The sequence below is a fragment of the Limanda limanda genome, chromosome 18 (genome assembly GCF_963576545.1).
Source record: "Limanda limanda chromosome 18, fLimLim1.1, whole genome shotgun sequence".
Lineage (NCBI taxonomy): Eukaryota > Metazoa > Chordata > Actinopteri > Pleuronectiformes > Pleuronectidae > Limanda > Limanda limanda.
Window position 1 is genome coordinate 10,389,846 of NC_083653.1, and position 25,272 is coordinate 10,415,117.

General features: G+C 45.5%; 1 protein-coding gene across 1 annotated transcript; it reads left to right on the plus strand.

Moving 5' to 3' along the window:
- The first annotated feature begins 258 nt into the window (after positions 1-258).
- On the plus strand, positions 259-25,270 carry LOC133024443 (tyrosine-protein phosphatase non-receptor type 14-like). The gene is made up of 19 exons (XM_061091553.1): positions 259-631; positions 3,782-3,957; positions 12,602-12,699; positions 13,444-13,511; positions 13,842-13,912; positions 13,999-14,086; positions 14,210-14,298; positions 14,427-14,514; positions 14,723-14,805; positions 15,002-15,062; positions 15,725-15,803; positions 16,540-17,009; positions 17,115-18,407; positions 19,573-19,713; positions 20,705-20,923; positions 22,138-22,266; positions 22,406-22,640; positions 22,857-23,020; positions 23,264-25,270. The coding sequence occupies exons 1-19, from the start codon at positions 458-460 to the stop codon at positions 23,390-23,392; spliced, it is 3,855 nt and encodes a 1,284-aa protein (XP_060947536.1). The 5' UTR covers positions 259-457; the 3' UTR covers positions 23,393-25,270.
- The last annotated feature ends 2 nt before the right edge of the window (positions 25,271-25,272 follow it).

Consider the following 25,272-nt stretch of genomic DNA (forward strand, 5'->3'; position numbering starts at 1 on the left):
CTGCGACTGGAGGACAAAGCTGTCTGCCACCGTGCCCGTGCTGCCGCTGCAAACGCCGGAGCCCTCGCCTAATTTGTTTGTGCTAGTGTGCGGGAGGTAGGCAGGAGGATGGCGTCGAGGGGTTTGCGGTCCGCTCACAAAACTGCCTGTAGATATTTTTTCAAGATGTTCTAATCCTTCTCTTTTTTTCCATCTCTCCCTGCAGCACCCGTTCTTCCTCCTCCACCTCCTCATCCTCGTCCTCCTCCACTTCGGGCATCTTTGGGAATGGGCCAGTGCCTTGCCAGGGTGCATCTCTCCACCCGGTGGCGTGGCTGGCGTCGTGTGAGAGTGAGGAGGGCAGCGGCCCGGTCGTAGAGTCCGCCCACCCCTCTCCCTCGCTTGGCGTGCTCCCCCCACGATTGACTTTTGACCTTTTCGACTCGGCCGTGACTCCGCCGCGACCCCCGGCCCAGCCATGCCCTTCAGGCTGAAGCCGTGGCGCACGCGGCGCTACAACGTCCTGAGCAAGAACTACTTTGTAACACGGATTCGCCTGCTGGACAGCAACGTGATTGAATGCACTCTGTCGGTGGAGAGCACGGGACAGGAATGTCTGGAGGCGGTGGCCCAAAGGCTGGAGCTACGGGAGGTACGTTAGTTCTCTGACACCTGTTCCTGTTTATGCTTTAATCCTAAAATTGTCTGGAAACATCCATCAGGAATTTTCGCTGTCTTTTTATGTTTACTTTGGTAAATAGATTATAATGGATTCAAACCAGGCCCCGGTTGTACATTTGTAAAGTGTCATGCTTGATTATCATCAGCATAAGGTGAGATTAGACCTACACCATGAAGATCACTCACTTTTCCCTTCAGCACATTTATGGATGCATTGTCAGCTTGTGCGTGCGATCGCCACGCGTCTCTCCCTCCCTCGCCCCATGTAGGTCTCCGTGCCCTCTCTTGTCCCTCTCCTGCAGGGTCCTTGTCTGTCTCTAACGAAGCGTGGCTACCTCTGTCCTCTTTTCACCCCAGAAGAAAGAGATATCGCTCATCCCCCTGTCCCTTTTCACCCCTCCTGTCCATTCTCTCTCTCTCTCTCTCTCTCTCTCTCTCTCTCTCTCTCTCTCTCTCTCTCTGCTTCTCTCAAACTCTTTCTTCTCATCTTTCTCTTGATTTAAACCTTTTACTTCAAATCATAATTCTTTTCTGTCTGTCATTGCTCGAGACTAGAAAAAGACGAGCAAAGCTTTCCATGGTGTTAATTGTCTGTTTGTGCAGTTGTTTTGTGTGTGAAAGGTACTTTGTCTTACAGACGAGAGCAAGAATGGGAGTGTGTTTGCTGATTGACTTTGATGAATACGTGTGTTCGAGTGTGTGTGTCTGTGTGTGTGTCTGCGCTCACTTGGCTGCTGACAAAGTGAGAGGGAGGGGCGTTGTAGCTGTGCGTTCTAACATAGTGTTGTGGTATTTCCCAGGTGTCAGTGATGTTGTAAATAAGGTTGTGTGACGCCTCAGCTTCAGTCGCAGTCTGCCACATGCATGCACGATATCTCAGTCAGGACTCTATATGTGTGTTTCCAGAATAAACACTATCGGGACCGAAGCTCAGTCCTAATGAGGCAAACTTCATTTCGGAGGACCTGGTTATGTGTAAGTTACGGGTAGGATGTGAATTGGGGTTAGGTTCCGGTTTGGCAAGAATTGGTCATGGTAAAGATTAGGGACTTTGGTCAGCCTGTCCACAATGAATGGAAGTCACTGCAGATTCTTATTAAGGATATCTGCCATAATCTGTGAACCAGGAAATGACGTGATAACTCTGCTGCGGAGATCATGTGATTTTGTTCACAGTACCCGACACCATCGTCAGCTCCATTCACCACAAACTCTCTTGACATCTTTGATGAGGTCTATTACGTGTGTGTGTCAGCGCTTTTGCTCGAGCAGATATTTGTTTTCTTTTAGTTTTTAAATTTTGGCGTCTGTTACTGGGTAGCAGCATCATCAACCCCCCCACTCGCTCGCGGAGAATCCATGGGGGGATCCCCTGTTGTGTTTTCACATCAGATTCTAAGGACTTTATACTAGGAGGCCAGACGGAGAAAGTCTGCAGATAATCTGGAGGCTCTCACTCGGACATCTGCGCTCACACATGAGTTCAGTGCACGTCTGAAAGCAGCTTCACTTTCATTATAATAGAGTCAAACCACACAGAAGCAACAGGTGTGCTTACTTATTCTGGATACAGATGAGACAAACACACACAAAGCCATTGAAAGGTCATTGTGTTTTTCTAAATTGCATGGTGACGCCTAAAAAAAACAAGTTCACCAACACTCATATGCAAACTTTTTCTACACAGTATATCACACACAGTCGGGAGCAAGTGGCAGCAGAGTCATGTTTCATGACCGACTGTCGTTCACAAATTGCAGATGAGTTTAGATTAGTCCCACAGGGCTCTAACCAGTGTCTGTTTTGATGTGATTGAAATATATCAAACTTAATGTGACAGGAAATTATCTCAGCATGTCGTCACCTGCCCCAGTGTTTAAATTTATAGGCGCCTGCACGGCTGCAGGAACAGTAGCTGATCAGAGGCAATAAATCCGTATGATCAGTAAGGAGGGGTAATGTTTCCGCTCAGCATGTTTTACTAACGTTTACCTGACACTTTAAAAAATGTAAATTTCTCAGTGTTCTTGCTAGCCTGGGTGCCAGATGAACATAGCCCCGCCCACAACATTTTCGGTCGGGAAGTTCGGTCTGGAGTCGCTCCGTTTGGGAGAAATTATCTCCGAATAGCTTCTTTTCGGACCAATCAAATTGTCAGGGCGGGCTTTATACGATGATGGACAGATGATCAACAGTTACGTAATCAACTACGTCATCAAACAGCGCTTGGGTTGACTTTGTTTTCCACAAACATGCCTGCCGCTGGAGAACTGAGATGTGTAGATGCTGCCATTGAGTCTGTTTTAGGAGACATCAACAGCGCATTAATTTTGAAAGAGGAACAGAGAAACGCGATCAAGGCATTTGTAGATCGAAAAGATGTTTTTGCCATCCTTCCTACGGGATTCGGAAAAAGTTTAATTTATCAGCTGGCCCCGATGGTCGCTTATTTAACATACGTCACATACTACGTTGCTCTGATTGGTTGTAGCTCTATCCAATTGAGTGAAGAGGCATTTTTTTTTCCTGGTTCGGTTGAAACACGCCCCATAATCACAGCCCAATGGAGCCGTCTCAGATTCATATTCTGACTAGAATTATGAGAATGACAACGTCAGGCTATGTTCTTGCCACTTATTCTCCTGAAATGTTCGTTTTGAATGATCATATCTATTCCCAGATGAAATGACAGGCCTGAGACTTGGCTTTCATTTGGATATTACATTACATTTCATTTAGCTGACGCTTTTATCCAAAGCGACTTACAATAATATCGGGAGATAAGCTCATCGCCTTTTCCTTCTCTCTCTAATATTCATGTTTAATAGAGTTATGATGCTGACGTCAAAGGTTTGATCAGCTGCTATGAATCTCCCCTCTGTTTGCCATAATTTGTTCTCAGTGAATTTCTCAACTCCTTGGCCTATTTCTCTCTGTCCCTTCAAATCCCTTATTCCCATCCCAAAACATTGTCTCTTCCTTTTGCTGCCATTGCTTTTCTCTATCCCCTGCTGATTTCCTCCCCTAACTCCATCATGCTTACCTAAGTCATCATGGCTTTGCTTCAACACCACCCCCTTGACCTTGTGCACCACAATGTCCTTCCCTCTGTCTCTTCCAGACCCATTTCTTCGGGCTGTGGTTCCAGGGAAAGACGCAGACCCCGGCCCAGCGCTGGGTGGAGCTGGAGAAACCTCTGAAGAAGCAGCTGGACAAGTTCGGCAATGAGCCGCTCCTCTTCTTCGGTGTCATGTTCTACGTGCCCAACGTTTCCCGGCTGGAGCAAGAGGCCACCAGGTAAAGACTCTTCAGCCACACGCAAAACGGGTTAGATGTGGAAAACAGCATTTAGAGAGGTGAGGCTGTGCAGATGCAATTATTATGGAGGGACAGTATGATCTTTGGGTTCTTCGCGGAGCAAACTGTTGTGTTTTGTGAATAGATGAACATGGATTCTACTTTTAAAATCATAATGCTTTGTGAATGGAGACAAAGATGCTGACAACTCGTCTTGAAATGCAGATTTTTGAGGTTTCACGAGCCATTTCATCACATCATCATGAGACCCATAAATTAGATATTTTCACCAGACTGGAGCTATGTGCAAGGTCTTGTGAGGTTTGTGAGCATATAGGTCCTCAACAAGCTTTGAAAGACAAAATATTAATGAAACCATATGGGTCCTTGCCCCTTTGCGTATTGGCGATGACATCAGGACGTATGCATGTCGTGCAAAATAGTGTTTTTCGCCTTATAAATTGAAACGTGAACCCAAAAGTAACCGGATGAAATGTTGACAGAGTAACAAATACATAGAGGGGTTAAAAGTATAGCTGCTCTCTTTGTGTTGGTGACGAATCTGCCAGTTCAAATAAGTGGAATTGTTCCTTCAACACATCACAACTTCAGAGGGAGTTAGTTATTTGCCTGATTCCTGAAAATAACAGAACTTTACTGCCCACAGAGGTCAAGATTTTCCTTTTGGCTCCACAAACACAGTCATGTACCTTCTGTGCTTGAGCAATGAGGTGTAGTAACACACAAAGTCATAATTGACGTGTCTGCTATGAATAGGTGACAGATTGTTTACTGTGTACTGACACTGACTGACGCCATCTTTAAGAAAGAGCGAGAGCAGAAAGAAAAGAACATAAGTGTGTCCCTGAAATGTTGAAGTATTACTTTGACTTCGGCTTCACGACTGTTTTGACATGTGGTGTTTGAATACAGCTGCTCACAGACAGGTACATTTACATTAGCAGCAGCAGCAGCCATGTTTTTCTAATATTACAGCGGGAGTCCATATATGTCCGTGAGTGTGTGTGTGAGACGTTGACAATTAGCAGGTTGGCGAGCTGGTAAAGGGGCGTCCTGGGGTGAGTGTGTAGTGGACAGTCTGTCATTTCAGGTATCTTCTCATCCTCATACAGACACACACTCACACACACACACTCACACACACTCACACACACACACACACACACACACACACACACACACACACACACACACACACACACACACACACTCACACTCACACTCACACTCACACTCACACTCACACTCACACTCACACTCACTCACTCACTCTCTGTGTCTGCAGACCTCGCACTGAGCTGGTGAATTTGCGGCTTCTGCCTCACTGGATGTGGGAAAGGTCAACTGCAGGTCACAGCTGACATGCTTGTATATGTGTCTGTGTCAACCATTTACTTTGATACATTTCCCTCAGTACTTTTGAGAGGCAGGACCAGATATGCATTGGAAATAATGGTATTGTGTGTGTGTGTGGGTTTGTGAGGTAGATGGAGAGACTAGAGAGAGTGTGTGTCTGCAGGTTCGTTATACAGAGGCCAGGATCTGCTCTGGTAAAGGGATGGTATTCCAGGAATCCCCTGCGGGCTTTTATGGAGTGTGTGTGTGTGTGTGTGTGTGTGTGTGTGTGTGTGTGTGTGTGTGTGTGTGTGTGTGTGTGTGTGTGTGTGTGTGTGTGTGTGTGTGTGTGTGTGTGTGTGTGTGTGTGTGTGTGTGTGTGTGTGTGTGTGTGTGTGTGTGTGTGTGTGTGTGTGTGTGTGTGTGTGTGTAGGGTTAAGGGGTTGAAGGGGTTATGATGGGGCCTTGGGGGCAATTTAGGGAACAATGGTCGCCTCATTTTCTCAAGCCCCCTCTCTTTCTCGTACAATCCCTGTACACCGTGAATCCCCTACTCCGTGTTTATCAAGAGCAGATCTCCTCATCACTCAAGTCCCACATTTTTACCCTCCTTCTCCCCGGTCCCCTCATCCTCCTTTTCTTTTCCTCTCCTCTCCCTCTCCCTCTTTCTTATGTTAGTCAGGAATGTTGGCACAGCCGTCCAGCGTAGGAGGCAGACCACACATTCCTCCCAGCAAAAGTGCTGGGGGTAAAGGGGGGAGGGCGAGGGATGTCTAGTTTACAAAACACACACACACACACGCACACACACACACATGCACACACACTTACACCCGCTCACCTCACACACCTCGCACACTCCCCCAGGAATCCTCTCAGAAGCCAGCTGCAGCCCTGTCAGAAGAGTTAGTCACAATACAGCACATTGTAGGAACATACATGGCCCCTGAGGCAAGCTGCTCCAAAAGTCCCTCCCCATTTCTCCCCACCTCGTGAAGTAGAAAACATATTTCGGGACATTTTCTATTACCTAGTACCCCTCGTTGAAGGGTTTTATCAAATTAAAATATCTTTAAAGGCATTTATTTTTGGCCTTATACCATCTGTAGTTTCCTTTGAGAGCTCCATCTATCACTGCTGGACAGACCATGGACACCCGTCCTCTTAAAATGTACAGACTCGTTCTCCGTCGTTGTTTTTTCTGCACACCTGGTCTCATGAAGGGGGGGAGGGTAGGACTCAGAAGAAAGGATGACAGAGGAAAAGTGGGGGCGGAGAAAGTATAACGTTTGGCTTTGGGTTCGTACTTAGTTATTTATGTGGTCTGAGGTCACCGGCCACATGTGCATTTTTTGGAATGAATACATATTTATTTGTCCTAATAGAAAAAAAGTATATGTATATGCTTGTTTGTTAAAAACAGAGAAGTGAGTGGGATAGGTTTTTGTGGATGTTGGGCTTTAGTTTCACAAAAGTGAGTAAAAAGTAAGAAATTAGTAGTTAAATAAAAAAAAATTTTACACGTTATTTTTTAATTTAAATAGTAAACCAGTGTTATTTTTGATATTATTTCTCATGGGATGTATATCAACTGCAGAAGAGTTTTATTATTTCCCAATTTTTTTATTTAATTTTACAACCATATCATCAGAAATTAAAAAAACTAACATTCTATCAAATATTAACTTAGGTTTTCAAAACAGTGCAATTGTGTTGCCTGAAACCAGAGAGACATCTCACTCTGTCTGGGAGCAAATGAGATTTACTGAGAACATAATGCGAGTTTTACATTGTGGTCGCATCTTTTTGAAGTTCAGAGTCTGACTGATGTGTAACCTGATCCGGGATCTCGCTCTCCTCCCGTCCATCCATTCATTCATCTGTTTCTCCTTCGCTCTCTTCCTCCCCACATGCAGCTGTGTAAATCAACCCAAAGCCGGGGATTTAAAACCCATAAGCGTATGTCTGCCCCCCCCCCGCTGTGGTTTGGTCTTCACACCGATAATCCAACTATCGCGCAATTGAGGTGGTAATGCAAGAAAGCTGGAGCTGTGTAAACACTGTACTCGAGTCGTGTTAATGCAGTTGCACTCATGGTCATAACCTCAGTACGATGAAGTATGTCGATGTTTCCATGCAGTCAGATTATTAAAATGTAAACACAGTAATCAGAGGAAGAGAGTTAGTTTTTCCCAACATTATTGACGCTTAATCGAATCTTCCTACAGCACAGTTGTCAATTGTGCAGATGCAGATACGATTAATTTGTTTGCACATTATGACAAACGCCGACCTATTGTCTTAAATCCAGAGAAAGTACATTCTCTATACTTTGCTGTGAAACCTTGACATAGCAGAAGCTGGATCAAGTTGAAAAACACAGAAAATTACAAAGTGATTCAGTAATTATTACATTTCCTTTAGCTGATAATCCAAAATCATTTAATTTATATACCTATTGCTTCTTAGTTCTAATCAAGTAGTGTGTGTTTCTCAGTGTAAATATCTCCATTGTGTTACCATAGCAATATTTACGCCAAGATGGCCACGAGGGAACGGCAGCGAAGAGCCAAACTTGAAATTGAATTATTGAGAGAAACTTCAGATGTTGCAACATGGGGCTGTGTTTATAGGTCATTTCATATCCAGATGTTTAGAATTGTTACTTGTTAATCAAACTTTTACAGGAGTGTGTGTGTGTGTCAGCAGAGACGGCTGCCCAGTGATTGACCCCTGGCTGCTCCTTCTACTAATTCCAAATAAAACTGGCCGTATCTTACTTGCTTTTTTATTAGATATCTTAGATATATGTTCTGCTTTAAATTATCTTTTCTGTGAATCACCCGAAGGTGAGGTGTGTACTGTGTGTGCGTGTGCGTGCGTGTGGCTGAAACCTTCTGTTCCTTCTGACTCACTGATATGAAGGAGGAGCAAAGTGGTCCAGAGAGAGAAAGTGAGGAACCTATACAGAGAGCTGTTGACCAGAGCGAGGCCAGCTGGCCCCAGCAGCCCCCAAGGCTAACAGCCCCAACAGCCTTGAAATCCTAGCTTTGTTCGGCTAGTTAATACACACACACACACACACACACACACACACACACACACACACACACACACACACACACACACACACACACACACACACACACACACACACACACAGCTGTACTCTGTTGTGCCCCTTGCTGATTCAACACATTTCAAAGTGAAATCCTCCTGCCCTCCCACACAAGCCGTCTGCACCCATCCCGGGGCTGAGGGGGCAGTTAGGGTCACACCGCTGCATCGATGGTTGGTGCACAGGGGGTGGGTGGGTTCAGGCATATGTTGCGCACACATACACACATTAATGTCATGCGTGCACACATGCTCGCAGGATTGTTGTCCGGGCTACTCGGACATCTGGCAGCGTGTCTTGAGCGAGGCTCGAACATGCGTGGGCACATAAAGGGCTCTTTGTGCCTGTGTGGCTGCCGGGAGTGCCAGCAGAGCTCTCGGCCATGGTGGAAGTCCCAAGTAACTCCAAGTGAGGAGAGCTGTGCCTCATGTCGGTGTATGTATGTTCACCTGTTATTACTGCATGACGTCCCTCAGACACACATGCCAGACATACAGCACACGCCAGGCTGTAGAGACGTCTTTGTGCATAGCTACATGGAATCTAAGTTTGCATGAGTATGTTTGGCAGGAGACATAATAACTCCAATTATTTGCTTCATTGAATCTCGTGCATGTCATACAACTTTCCACTTGTGTAACATCTTCGAAACTAACGGTTTTCATATTGGAACAATGCTTGGGTCATAACTCCGATTTAAATGTAACACAATACCGTCAAATCATCGACTGACTGAAAAATATTAACATGTTTGAGAACAGGATTGTTTTTACCTAAATATTGACTTGTGAACTTGAGTGGTTTGCAGTTTGTAGATTTCCTCTGTGGTCAGTGGGTTGACCCCTGTCTTTGTTGTTTTTAAGCCTGATGCATTATTCAAGACTTGACTCATTCAGGGTTTTTCCCAAACTAAACACCTTCAGCCCAACAACAAACTAATTAAACTACAACTGCATCTAACCAGAAGTTCTGTTTCTGTAAGTGGTCAAACTATTTATACGCAGGACAAATATATAAGATGTGGACCAGTAAGAGACACGGACAAAGGAAATACAAGGACACAATAAATGACAACAGTTTGCTGTTCAGTGTCATGCCTCAAATATAATGTGGTGTACAAAAATGTATAGTGACACAGTTTAGCTTTTATTTCCACAGATAATGGCATCAATGGTTTGAAAAAGAAGTTATATTCTGTAATTGCCACTCATTTTAACTGCATTAACATGACATAATATTAACCGTCATGCTCTCGATATATTAATATACTGATATTACCAGATTAAGACACTACTTTAAATAGGACACTGCCATGTAAACAGGATTTTCTGATTACCTTAACCTGAATAAGGTCGCACTTAGAACTTTTTTGCATTTTGTAGATATGTAGAAGTCTTAATCCACTTAAAGCATTTCACTGGAGTTTACACAGAATGTTGCGACATTAACTTATACAGTCATCACTTGGCTGATGACGCAGGTCCTGGGTTCGAGTGTAAACAAGTAGAATGTAATGTTGACTTGAGTCATAATCAAGACTATGCTCTGCAACATGTAGACGGGAATATGAATGGAATATTTTATTAGAGGGTTTATGTATTAGTAGTATTGTGCAGAATAAGGTCTATAGTTGTAGGAGTCATTACTTCCAACCTGTAGTTTAGTAGTAATAACTAGTAATTTGATTGATTGATTGATAGTTCTCAGCACAGTTTGATAGGACATGAGATTATGAACAGGGAGATGAAACATGACGCACATTTAAATTGATCTGGTTTTCTTATAACTTTTCCGTTTTTGTTGTGAATTCTAGGATAATGTTACCCCTCATCTCCTCTTTGAACTGGTAACAACCTTTGGAGAAATAACACTTTTACTCTGGGGTCACGAGTAGTCACAGTTTCGTATTAAAGGTCAAAAGCCAAAATAGTTGGGAACCACAGTTCTACAAAAATGTTTAGGGCTGTTTGGTGTAATTTGGTCTCTGACATGAGGCTACAATGAAGCATATTTTCTTTTGCCTTTCACTTATTCATAGTTATTTCAACAGTTTACGGTCAGCCTCCTCACCACTGGCCTCACATACGTATAAACACCATCACGTTGTTACCGTTGAACCTCAGAATGAGAACCAACCACGGTCGACCTCAACAGTTCCCCAGACCCCGTATGGAGAGTGCTGGGAAAACATGGAGAGTTTGTAAAAACAAAGTCCACAATCATTCGAAGAGTTTTGTGTCCCGCGAGACTCCTCCCCTCCAGACCGCATCAGGCCCCGCCTCCCCTCCGCTGCAGCCGTGGTGGTTGGGGTTGGCTAATTAGAGGGTTGCCACGGGAACGGAATGGCAACTCAGCCAACGGGTGTAATGACAGGGTGAGAGGAGGAGGGCGGGGTCAGATTATAGGCCCAAGGGTACGCTGAGACGAGCTCAAAAAAGAAAAGGAGAAGAAGAAGAAGAGGTGGGGGAGAGGGGGAGAAAATGTGAAAGAGAATGTGAAACATGAAAGATGTGAGGTGGTAACGGAGGGAGAGAAACGGTGCAAGTACGAGGATTCATGGGGAGTTTGAGGCGTGAGGAAGATGAGTGAATGACAAAGCATCTATAGTTCACACAGCTCCTCATAGAAGTTTGTGTTCTCTCCCATGGACTGTCTCATGTACGCCTTCACTCGTAACTCCGGAAGACTGTGTGTGTGTGGACGTTAGAAAAGGTGTCTCACAGCCCACATTGGAAAGACTCGGTCTGTGCTCACCATGGCAACAAACAGGAAACGCTGCACGGGTTTTTATGCAGCTGAGCCCGGTCACCCTGACAGTCCTCTCTTTCCTCTTGTGTGGCCACTCCATTCTTAAAAAGACAAACATCCAGTTGGACCACGGCTAAAAGTGGACAAAAGGTGCTGAGCGACTTAATGAGCGCGTTGTATTTCAGCCTCCTGGTTTTGGGACTTACTCGGTACCGCATCTTGTGAAGGCTGCAAGTGGGACTCAGCAAACTGAGCAATGTCATCGTATCGGCTTACACTTGGCAAAACCAACTCTGCCCAAAACCACAGGGCACAAAGTCCCAGTTTGCTGCAAATTGGCACCACAATTAGATTTCTCCTCTTTTGTCCAGCTGCTGTTGTCCCTTCTCAAGGAATGAAATCAGTCCTTATTTGCATCGGCTCCCTTTTACATGCTTTGCTCTTGGCTGAACATTTACAGACCTATTAAATAATGTTGTTTAGCCTCTACTGGTATATGTTTGGCATTCCTCTCAAGTCAAAAATGAGTCACTGGTATTTCAAATGGAGGTGATTCACTCATTCCTCACTTGGATTCTGAAAGCAGCTTCTCTGGCATTGTTGTTACCGGCTAATGCTGTTGCCAATACTGTCTTGACGCACTCTTTCTGTTGCACAAACCCTGAGCAGAAGAACACGTCTCTCTGTGTCTCAGTAGATGTCTGCAATCCCTCAGCTTCTAATGTGCGATCACTGCGATGCCTTGAGCACAACTCTTCTTATTTTCTTTGGTGAAACGTGTTGAACTGAGACCCGTCATGTTTTCCAGCTCCGTTTAACATAATTGGTGTTCGGAGACTGTGGCGAGTTGGAAAAATAACATTGACCACCAGGCGATTCCTGGTGAGTTCATGAAAGCCAATGAGAGCCTCTTCTACCACCCACATAGTCAGACTCTCTGTAGAGGCTGTGGTATGCACTCTGATACGTAAAAACAAGACTTATAGTACAGCAGCACATTGAGACACATTCCAACATCAGCATGTTAACATTCCCACTATGACAATGTGAACATGCTAATGTTGTGCAGGAATGTTTTACCATTAGTTACATCCTTTCATTATCTACCTGCTAACCTGCAAGAGTTGTGCAGGTATTTTGTTAAAACCCATATTAGTGTGGCAAAAAATACCGTGACCCAGGGATTTTTAGAGAAATGGCTGATTAGATAAGTCCACAGAGACAATTTTGTGAGAATCCATAGACTGTATGTAAACATAAGAGATAGAGGAGAAGTGCATCCAACTTTATTGCCTCTCTCTATATAAATATAGTACTGCCATGTCCCCTTTGCCTTGGGCCCCTAAATGTTCTCGGTCGTGTCTCAACAGCACCAATGCCGGACTGGGCTTCTCATCTGAATAATGCTTTCTTTCTTTCTAGGTACCAGTATTACCTACAGGTGAAGAAGGAGCTTTTGGATGGACGTCTTCACTGCACAGTAGAGCAGGGGATCAGACTAGCAGGCCTAGCAGTACAAGGTAAAACACACACATGCACGCTTGAACAAACATCTCATGTGGATAATCTACCAGAGGGAGACAGACAGAACAAGAGAGAAGGACTGAGCACAAACTCGCACTTTCTCAGGTCATCTTGACTTCACTACCTAATATGGCTGCATACCGCTGGGAGAGCCCAGTCCACTTGAGTTCCTATGGTATCAGTCTTAACACACACACACACACACAACCTCACTCCATCTTCTTGTTCCTGGGTGCTGTCTGTGTCTCGGGGGAATGTAAACAGACAGTTAGCTTATCATCAGCTCCAAGGTTGGCCTCGGTAGCATCAGGAAGACTCTTATCTGTCAGGAGGGAAGGATCTGCTGCACCTCCTCTTGTCCGACAAACAGCAGAACAGTACTTAGGATGTACTTACAGGCCCTATCGGGAGGAGTGTAGTGGAAATACTGATTTATTTGTAATGCTACACATGAGAGTAGTTCCAAGGAATGAGGAACAAATCTGGGATTGATTAGTTTGCTAGTTAAGGAAGTTGCTTCTGATGACACTGTGTTATACTATTTGACAAAGTCAAAACAAAACGTCACTGTAATGTGGAAAATGTGCACCTATGGATTCATGTGAACGTCGTCTCTGCTCAGAGAAGACGTTCCGACTTTGATGTGTTCATATGCTTTGAAGTCAGACCGTGGAATAAAATACATATTCAGATCATAGCACCATATTCAATGTGTGTGTTTGTGTTTGTGTGACTTTCAGCTGACTTTGGAGACTTCACTCAGTTCATGTCTCAGGACTTCCTCAGGGAGTACGTGCTCTTCCCAGTGGTGAGTCCTTAAATGTTCGCTGTCAAAGTGGGTTGTGTGTGTGTGTGTGTGTGTGAATTGCCCTGAATACCATCTTTTATCACCTGTAACCTTGTGCCAAACAAATGTTTAAAGAAACACAATTCTCCGATGTTAGTCACTTGTATGCAGAACACTTTGAAATGGTGTTTGAGAACGAGAGTCAATTATGGATTGTTTTAATTTCTCATTAATAGTCTAACATTTCCCTCACCTTGCCATGTTTTTATCTCCCATCACCTGTTGCTTCTCCTTCTCCTTTCTCCTCGTCCTTCTCTGTCTCACTTGCCGCTGCCGTCTTCCTCCTCTCAGAACTGGCCTAATGGAGACGAGGTGCTCGAGGAGTGGACCCAGAAAGTTGCTGAGGAGCACAAGAGTCACTGGTAACCTCAGCTTCATCTTCTCCAGCTTGTACACAAGGAAAAGATTCCGAGACGTTGACATTCCTGTATCTGTCTGTGCCTTCCAGTCGAATGCAGGCCGCTCAAGCAGAGCTGCTGTACATCAAGGAGGTGGAGAAGCTGGACGGCTTTGGCCAGGAGAGCTTCGCTGCTAAGGTAGATCATTGAAATCCCCCCCCCCCCCCCCCGGCTTCCTTCACTGACACGTACACATGCACAACTCCCGAGTAGCCAGTTTGTTGGCAGTGAGAAGACTTTGAATTCATTCCTCTCCCACAGGACAACTACACCAACGATATCTTCATCGGCGTCTCCTTCATCGGGGTGTTTGTCAAACACAGAAACGGCAGATCCATCATGCTCCACAAGTAAGTCCCCCCTTCTTATTCAGCTATTTCTTGCTAAATACATTTGAATGAATTGGCAAGAAAATGAATGATTTTGCGTGGGAAAATTCAACCCTTGTTTGAATATTGTGTGTGTGTTTGTGCGACAGGTGGAAGGACATTGGTACCATAGCGCACAACAAGTCAGCCATCACAGTGGAGATAACAAGCAAAGACGACACCATCATTTTTCACATGGTGAGTGTTGTGTCTGACTTTAGTCTCAGCACATACACACATGTACACTTTGAAGGTTTCTAGTGGGAAGTGCAACAAAAAAAAAACACACACATTCCCACAATGCGTTCCCAGATATCCCTGCACAGAGATAACAACTGGACCATCTATAAATACTGCGTTAATTTGCCATATCAATGTTTTCCCTTCTGTGTGTTTGTATCTGCAGGAGGATATGGAAATGGCAAAGTACATCTCCCGTCTCTTCACGGCCAGACACAAATTCTACAAACAGAACAAGATCTGTGCCGAGTGAGTCTCGAGGCCGACTGAAGGCCGCTACAAACATTTAAATCCGGTTTTATCTGCCTTTTTATATTTTCCAGTCGAGTTCACCAACCTTTTGAGGGTTATGTAAAAAAAATGCGACACAAAAAAACTGATTGTGTAACGATGCAGAGTTCACTGTGCTTTTCTTTTGTGATTCATCATCTGTCTTTCCCTGCAGGCCCACTCACTCACCTGCACCAATCCGGAGGAGACCCACCTGGACCCACCGCCTCTCTCTGGTACCGTCAGAAGCATTTTCTCTTTTTAATGTCACTGGTGTTTGCTCAGTGTTCCGTCGCAGCCCTGTTTGTTTTTATTATTGCCTTCTGGCCTGTATAAATGAAACCAGGAGCCAGGAGACAGAGAGGGAAGACAGAAGCAGCCGTGGTTTACAGATCTGACCCCGCTCTCCCACTCAGGCCAGCTCTTAATTGTGCTGCGGAGCCTCGGTTTTAAACATGCTCTGCTGGTGTGGTGGGTGTTGCTGGAAAGTTTGCAAGGGTGTTGCTCGGGCTCATTTCCGGTGCGACAATGAAGGCAGTGATTTGCGAGTCTCCTTTCCCCGCTGGCCAGACAATGGCCACGCTAAATGTGGCACAATAGCTGCTCAGTCAGTCCGCTCAAGTCCTCAGATGTCTCTGTTTGGAGAAGCTCAGGCATCAGCGTTTGACAGTTCTACGGCCTCAGAGGAGGTCTGAGTCAGTCATGATCACCTGTTGTGGTAATGACTTGTGTTAAAGTAATGCCTTTGCTTACTAATGCAAAGAAAGTTTGTAAGTTAATTTAGAGTCCGTTTTGACATTTGGGGATAATTATAAAAAATATAACTTGATTTATACGGAGAATTGCAATTAATTACCTCTTCTTAACCGTGTTGCATTAAATGTGTTTCTTCATTCAGTCGCGGCCCCAGTCCTGTAACTTCCAGTCTATGCATTCCCAGTATGGAGAGCATTATCAGGACCCACAGAGCTCGCAAGGTATGTGTCAAACACACACACGCACACACACACACACGCACACACGCACACACGCACACGCGCACACACACGGGCAACAACAAACACATTTAGCGCAAGTTTCCACCCCTCCAGCCCACTGCTTTAACCACACTGGGATTTATGATTTCTGCCTCCCTCATAATAACCGAAGCATCTCAATGGAGCTAATTGTGCCCTTCCCATCCGGCGTGTGACTCACGGCCAATTGCATTTTTCAAACAATTGCCCCGACCAATTAGAGCCGCAACGTTAGTAGTGCCGAGCAGTGACCTCATTTACGCCTCGCTCTTTCATTTACTTGTTCACACACTTAGTCCGCCTCATAATCCCAAAAAGGGTTCTGTCATGCCTGACAGTAAAAAAACAGAGCGTGTGTGGAAAAAACAAACATTCTGGGTGTTGCTTCTATGCGAGGGTGTGAGATCATTTCTGGCGTGTGACCTCAGGCATCACACACTGTCTGCGTGGTCGGAGATTGTGTGCGCCTGCCGGTTTGTGGGCTTGAGACTGTTCACACGAGATGAGAGAACGCTCCATTGTCAAATAAAGACATGCTCTGTCTTCTTCATTATTGTGGGAAGAACATCGTCCAAATCTATACTGTTCCCACTGGTAGGAAATATTCAGAATTCTTTCTAGGTTAGTTTGTGCTTCTGTGCAACCAGAAATCAACAATGATGCTTTATTCATACGGCCTTACTACTGTGCTTTTTAGACAGCATCTTCCATGATGACCCCTACTACAAGTCCGAAACGAGTCTGGACCGCTGCCCCTCGGACTATGCTTTCCGAAATGGTACCGTGCCCAATGGAAGCATGTACAGCAGCCCCAGCCTGAGCTCCCTCAACCACTCCCAGACCTTCGTCCAGCCCTCGCCGATATCCTCCAACCTCAGCATCCCCGGCAGTGAGCTTATGCGCCCGGACTACATCCCAAGCCACCGCCACAGCGCCATCATTGCGCCGTCCTACCGGCCCACGCCTGAGTACGATGCCGTCATGAGGCAGAAGCGGCGCATGCTCCCCGCGCACCACGATCTCCACAGCCAGTCGCTGCGCAGTTTGAACATCAGTAACGCCTGTGCTTACCGCCAGCCTGAAGCTCTGGTGTACAGCCAGCCGGAGATGAGGGAGAGGGGCCCCTATCATGGCCTGGGGCCCAGCCCTGGACCTTACACACCACAGGTAGAGCTGGATTGAATACATTGTTCTGCTCTTTGATTTTTATTGGTTTCTTGCTCTTGACTAAATTTCTTTAGTTATTTTCCTCCATTTTTCTCCATCTTGCAGATCAGCTACAGTAAGCCAGTGTCCCATGGGCCTCATCAGGGAGGGCCAGCCAGCAGCCAGGGCCCCTGTCACTCACCCTGTGTCAACGGGGGTGGAGGCGGCGGTGTAGGAAGCTCCATCTCTCACACTGTCAGCACACCCGAGTTGGCAAACACCAAACAACAGGGCACCAGCGCGGGAAGCTATGCAGCTACTGCCAACATGCTGAGAAACCACATGTCGCGACCTCCTCCACCTTACCCCTCCAGCTCTTTCCGCCCGGCCACCAGTACACCGGACCTCGCCAGCCACCGCCACCGCTGCATCGGGGGCAGCAGTCCGGAGCTGGTAACCCGCATGGTGCAGCTGTCGGTCAAGACCTTTCAGCCGGACAGCTCAGCTGTTGTGCACCAGTCCCTTCAGGAGGTCAGCGAACCGTTGACTGCAGCTGCTAAGCACCGCTCCACCCTGGGCAAGAGACACAGTATGGAGGTGATCAGCAGCATGAGAGGAGGAGGGATGGAGGGCTTGGTGATGAAAGGGATGAATGCGCCGCTTCATCGGAGGAATACTCTCAGAGAACATGTGATGCCGCCTCAGCCCCAATCCATGCCCCAGCCCCAAACCCCTCAGCCACAACAGCAGCCCCAGCCTCCACCTCCGCAGACGAAGGAGGTGCCCAAGCAGATACCTGCCCAGAAAGCACCTGAGGCTGCTGTAGCACCACCTGCAGCGGTGGCCTACCAGCATCAAAAGACTCTATCTAATGCTACCATGCTTATACATAGTAGTGAGAGTGAAGAAGAGGAGGAGGAGGAAGAAGAGAGGCCTGAGCTGGACATTCAAATCCCAGGCCTGAACGAGGACATCAGCATCAGCGCTCAGCTCCAGGCAGCTCTGGCCAAACTGCCCAACAAACCCCCTCCAGAGTACCCGGGTCCTCCCAGAACTCCCAGCAACGCTCAGATCCGCAACCACTCCCACAACCACACTCACCACCACAATCAAGGCCCACAGAGCAACCAGGGAGCAATGGACCCAATAAACCATGCCCAGGGCCGAGTGTACAAACCTGGGCCGAGCCAGGGCAGTGGCGGGGGTGGTCCTGGAGGAGGCTGTGTTGCAGGTGCTGGTGGGACACTGACCCGAGGGGACCAGGGTGGGGTGAACGGAGCTGTTTTAGGTCCGTCCATCTCTGAGCCGGACCTGACCAGTGTGAAGGAGCGGGTTAGGAAGGAGCCCGTCAAAGAGAGGCCAGTGTCAGAGATGTTCTCCCTGGAGGACAGCATCGTGGAGAGGGAAATCGCTCAGAGGGTAAGACCATCATTCGATAATTCGACTATTGCAAATACTTGGAATACCTCTAAATTCATAGTTTAATTTGTGTCAAAATGGATTTTAACAATTTATGTTATTTATTATTTATAAAATGGTAAATGGATTAGTCAGAAAATGAGACACATATCAATACATATCAAATCTAGAGATATATATCAAACAAATTGAAGATAGATGGTAAAATATCCCAGCATACTGTTGGTTCGCTGAAATGTTGCAGTCTGTTGTTTACTTGCTAATTTCATGGCTCCTGATTAGCAGTAATCCAGGGTTCAGCACCTGAGAGGGTAGCACTCGGCTCTCAGTCTCCCCATGCAGCTAAAACCCTCATAAATCCCTCAGATTACTCCTTGGGTTTGTGCACTTGTGTAGGTTTGTTAAATGAGCAAACATTTGATGCAGCAGCACAGTCCAGATATGAGTTCAAATCATCCGTCTCACTTCTGGTTACGATAAACCTCTCTGCTCAATCCAAAACTCCACAGCTAACATCTCTCATTCCTACCAAGTTCTCATGTACATATAGAGGATACTCCTGGTGACACCCAAGCTGTTGTTGTGACTGTCCCACAGGGAGTGAGGGAGGTGGAGGAGAGGGGCAGGGTGGAGCTGTCCTGGAGGTTTAATAGCATCGTGGATTAGGAGAGGTAATCCTCAGAGCAAGGAGGGGACTGTGCAATCTGGGTCAGACTTTGGTAGACGGGGAACGAGTCAGGGTGACAGAGGGACAGTGTGTAAAGACACGAGGCTGAGGAGGTAGGAAGGGAAAGAACGAAGGAAGGAAAGAATGACAAATGAGGGAGGACAAAGGAAGCATGGAAGGGAAAGTTGGAGGCAGTGAGAAAGAGGACGGGGCTTCACCTTTTGACAGAAAACAAGGGGATTGGTGCGGCCTGGTTTAGCCTTCAAACAGGGGACACACACACACACACACACACACACAATCACACACACACACACACACACACACACACACACACACTCACACATTGTAATGCACACGTGCACATGCACGTCAAACTCTCCCCACCCACTTCTCCACACACACATTTACGTGCACTCAGGCCATGGCAGGTCAGTCAGTCTTGCGATGCTGCCGGTACCTGTAACCGTGACGCCGGGATTCTCCTCTCTGTTGAAGACGCTGGAGAGGCAGAAGATGTCCGTGGACTCCATGAAGCGACCGCTGATGATGGCCGCCCTCAACGGCCTCTACGTGGCTCGGATGCCGGCCCCCAAGAGTCCAGCGGAGGACGGCACCAAGGCCTCCACCGACGAACGGGTAAGATGCTGCGTTGTGCTTCAGAAAGTTGTTCTTCAGAAAGTAACTTTGAAAAATAATCGCTGAAATCATTTCAAGCCTCTGTTTTGTTTGTCCTACCTTACAAAACATATTATTTGCAGTTTTATTAACACAAATTTTAATCGTATATTGTAACTTTTTTTATATTTTGTACTTTTAAACAAACCAATTCAGACTGAAAATATTGTACTGGATATACACAGATACTTCTAATCTGGATTCATTCCATTTAAGAAGATTAACTCAACAACTTTCCAGCCCTAGTTTTGACTTTTTACCAGTTCTCTTTTTTATTACTGGAGGTCCAGATCATTACAGGACATTTTAAACGGCACCTCTCTCACCTGTTGACAAAAAAGTGTCCTGTTCCTTTTCAAAATACAACTCTCACACATTTATTTAATGAATTTACTTCTCAAGATCTGGCCTGTTTTCCTCCCTTTTGGGCGCAGAGACATGAAAACCCGCCTTTGTCCCGACTGTTGCTAAGCTAACGGGGGCAAGCCCTAAGTGGGCTGTGGAACGCGTGGCATGGCTGTGCTTATCGCCTCTGGTCCCGCTGGTATGTTAAGAATGTGACCCGAGCGCTGCACAGACAGTGATGCTGCTCTCTCAAACATGACTGGCCTAACAAACACACAGCCCCCAACCCGGCTTTATATACCACCACTGCAGATTCTGCTCTTTTACAGCTGCGGCGATGCATTATACAAGCTCCGAGTGTTTGAAGTCTGTATTCAGTTGTGAGGGAAGAGATGTGGACGCACGTTTTCAGGAGATTTCTTGATTCTACTGATCTGAATGGTCTCTCAGCTGTGGTGGAATGTAAACGAATAAAAGCCCTTTAGGGGTCGACTGAAAGAGAAACCCCTTGAATAATGTGTTACTTGGTATTCAATGACTAACACCCCACTCCCCTCCTCTTTCTTCTCGGTTTCTTCTCCTTCTCTTTCTCTCTCCGTCTCTCCAGTGTAAGACCTTGGAGTTGAAGCTGGAAGAGGAGCGGGTCTTCACCGAGTACGAGCAGGTGCCCAAGAAGAGGGCGAACTGCGCCCTCGCCACGGCCACGCTGCCCGAGAACACGGAACGTAACCGCTTCCGTGACGTGGTTCCTTACGAAGAGAATCGGGTCGAACTTGTTCCCAACAAGGAGAACAACACGGGCTACATTAACGCCTCGCATATCAAGGTGGGGGTCAAATGTCTAATATGTACAAAAAGTGTAAAAAGGAATCATTTACACTTGCACTCACCCATGAGGGGTGGGAGGTTTGGTAGCATACAGTATACCACTGTTTGGAAACCAGGAATATCTAAATCTCTATCTGAATTTAAAATAAGACAATCATAAATTCAAGATAGAGTCACATGCTGCAAAACACAGTCAAGTGAATGAGTGCAGTCCGACACAAACAGACATTACAGTGGATAACCTGTCAGATTGTAGTGAAAGTGCCTAATATTCATAAAGACTGATATTTTTTATTTAAGAGTTACAATATGTCTGCTTCATAACATTCATGTGTCCGACTGTTAATCACAGTCTCTGCTGCACACGCATCACACAACATAAAGTGAAACAAAGTGTATTAACTTGATACACTCACTTCTCTCTTGCGAGTCTTTGTTGTGGTCATTTCTAAGCGGGGGGGGGGAAAGGCTCGGAGGGAAAAGGATGAAAGGCCGCTATTGAAGGCTGTTTGGGCCTTTAAGCTCACAGAGCTCGCGGAATTCCCAAAGAATGTGATCCAAACTCCAAAACCCTCTTAAGTCAGCCTGAGCTGCTCTCACTAGCCCCTCTATTCATTCTCAGTCGCAAAATGGTGTGCGCACACAAGCTTGTGCGTCTGCATGAGTTTGCATTTCGCGTGTCGGCCTAATCGCGATCCAGGGTGCGATCGCCGCGCTGTATCGCCGCCTATCACGATGTAACCCTCTTACCCCCCCCACACTCACACACACACACCGCTCCTGTCATTTAAGGTAGCTGCCGCAGAACAAAAGGCCTTGTTTACCCCCCCATCAGTCTCCTTATGCTGTGTTTACAGTCACAAGGTGGAATCAGCTGCAGGGACATGCTCATGATGTAACGGCGGTACGTGTATCAGAGATGGGACGTGTGTCAGTGATTATTAATGAGGGAGAAACTGAGAAAGTGAGAGAAGAGGAGTTGATAGTTTTATAAATGAGGGGAAAAGGAGAGAAACATAAGAGGGGTTTCTGCTGCCCTCCAGTGGTGGATTCGATAATGGTCCGTGTCTTAAATGTAATATATTTTAAATTTTAAATAAATTTCTAAAAGGCTAAACTGTTACTTTGTTACATTCTCTTTGCACTTTGTTTGCACTGCAGACTGTGTGTTTCACATGTGCAGTGATTGATTGTTGGTGTGTGTTTTCCCAGGTGATGATCAGAGGGGAGGAGTGGCACTACATCGCCACCCAGGGACCGCTCGCCAACACCTGTGCCGACTTCTGGCAGATGGTCTGGGAGCAAGGGGTCAACGTCATCGCCATGGTTACTGCAGAAGAGGTACACGCACACACATGTACATGTGGGTATTTTTCAGCGTACGGACAGCTGCCGCTCGTCTGTGGATGTGAAATACGATGAGGGTGTGCGTGTCTATTTCCCTGATCGAATCACCAATCAATCTTTGTCCTCCGTGCAGGAGGGTGGCCGGTCCAAGAGTCACCGCTACTGGCCCAAACTGGGCTCCAAACACAACTCGGCCACGCACGGCAAGTTCAAGGTGACCACCAAGTTCCGCACGGACTCGGGCTGCTACGCCACCACAGGGTTAAAGGTCAAACACCTGCTGTCTGGCCAGGAGAGGACGGTCTGGCACCTGCAGTACACAGACTGGCCTGAGCAGGGCTGTCCGGAATACGTCGTGGGATTTCTCTGTGAGTGGGACTCTGTCATTTTCATCATCAATTTCTGAGAAGCAACAAGAAGTGATGAAACAAACACTGTGACTTAATTATTTATTATATATAAAAATAGTAAAGGAGTAATTCACCATTTTTGGAAATATGCCTATTCACTTTCCAGGTTATAACAACTGTTATATTCATATTCCCTCTCACATCATACCTTTCTGTCTGTCTTCTTTCCTGCAGCGTACCTGGAGGAGATCCAGTCTGTAAGGAGACACACTAACTCCATGCTGGACACCTCAAAGAGCCTCAACCCTCCCGTGGTGGTGCACTGCAGCGCCGGGGTGGGTCGCACCGGCGTGGTCATCCTCACCGAGCTGATGATCAGCTGCCTGGAGCACAATGAGGTGCGTGGGCAGAGGGGGGGCACAGTCAGGGTTTCAGAATTCAAGACTCTGGTTGGGATCCAGTTTAAGTTTGGTTAAGAGACATCTTTCTTAACTTTATTGTCCTCGCTTAAATGTCCGGAATGTCTTTTTCAGCAGAATACGTTTTACACTACACATCCTTGTTTCTCTCTTTTCTTCTTTTTGCTTTGTATAGTTCTCGTTATTCAATCAATGTGTTTTCTCTTCCTCCTTTCACATCAGCCAATGGAGGTTCCCCACATGTTGTCGGAGCTCAGGCATCAGCGGATGCTGATGGTTCAGACCATCTCCCAGTACAAGTTTGTCTACCAGGTCCTCATCCAGTTCCTCAAGAATTCCCGCCTCATCTGATCACGGGCTCACGACCTTTGACCCTATACAATGTGGCAGATGACGACAGCGTTACTTAACTCAAGCCTGAGGACCGATACAGCTGATGTGGCCTCGGTGGGACCAGACGCAGGTAGAAGCGTCTCCCTGTTCACCTGGAGGTTTCTACGTGGCAGTTGAAGGTTATGGAAATGTGTAGATTTGGATACAAGCTCACCTCAAAAGGGGGAGAGGATGTGTGTCGGCCTGTTTCAAAAACTGATGACGATTCCTCCTGATCAGTGTGTTTTCACATTTCATTCTTTTATCCCCTGGGATTTAATCTCGGACCTGATCTTTCCGTGTGGAGCATGTTTGTGCTTTTTCTCCGTGCGGGTCAGGTGAAAGAGCGGCTTGTCTCTGCTGCAGACGTGAATGTGTGTGTCTCTGGAGAAATACCTTGAGAAATCAATCGCAAATCAATAACAGTTTGGATAGTTCACCCGCCTGCTAATTTTCACAATTTTCTTTGAGCCATTATTAGAAATGGCATTACGCTGCATGAACAGTAGGTGGCAGCAGTATTATTACTAAACTCTTGGTATACTCAGAAAAGGTTTGCCAAACAAAACATATCCTTTGAACCACAGTTCTAAAATAACAGAGTTTTGATTAATACAGCAAATATTTACTATAACATTGTAACAAATGTTTTTTTTTATTTATTTCTCTCACTATTGGCGTCACCTTTGCCATTGTACAGACCATCGACAGTTATGTCAGATCTCTCGTCCTGATTTTCTAAAAGCCTTTCTTGTGAATCTCAGAAAGATTCGTCCCTTTTCGTCTCCTGAAATGTTTGAACATTTCTCTAAAGATTCCACCTAAATATGCAAAAAAACAGAAAATACATTTCAACAATTATTATTTGCTTCTTTCAATTTCAAGTGTCTTGCCACATTTTTTTTGGAACGTAAATCATTTCAAATTATGTCCAGTTAATTGGAATATTTTATAAATATGACCATTTGCATACTTGTGTCCTTATATTGACCAGATACTGTATCATTAGGCCTTATTGACACATGAAACGAGCCTGGCTTGTTGTTGGGTCCTTGATGGATTCAGTAAATTCACTCCCTTATTTTATTTGACCTCCAAAGATAAAATTCTTTAAATAGTCTTTAAATAAGTATTTTATAGTTTGAATTCTGGCTAAAGGACAATTTAAACATTTCAAATCTTTTACCGAACTCTTTGGTAAAGGTTCAGCAGCAGGAGAGTACTGATGTTTGGGTTTTGTTTTATGTCTTTAGTGACACAGCTGTGTGTCTTCTAATCAGAACCAAACCCAATAGATTAACTGCGTATCTGAATCCCGCTTATTAAATCACCTTCAATTTCTTTTAACTTGCTACATTAAATATAATTTTTATTTTATTTGTCTGAATTGTAATGCAAAGCCAGCCGTGTCCAAAATAACTTTGTACATAACGGGCACTTGAGAGAAAAAAAGATTTCTACAAATGTGTTATATAGTTTTTTTTTCGCCTCTTTTTTTGACTTGGTACCCCAAAAATACCGCAACATAATAAACTATGCATGCATTTTTATATTTCAATGTATATATTCTCAGATACGTATAAGCTCTCTCTTGACATGTGTAAGTGTTTTGTTGCACTTCAGTTCTCTTTATGACAGTATTTTCTTTCTCACAAGGTATTCCACTGTTTGTTAATATTTAATTTTTCCCCCTCAACTTTTCTTCTTTTGGCAAAAACTCCTAAATACGTTTCAAAGTATGTGTACATATGTTTTGTATATGCGTTTTCAGTGCATCAAGTCCTTGTTTTTCTCTCCCCTGACATGTATGAAGCTGTCATACTTGCTTATTATGCAATAAAGCCTTATTTTCTTTAAGA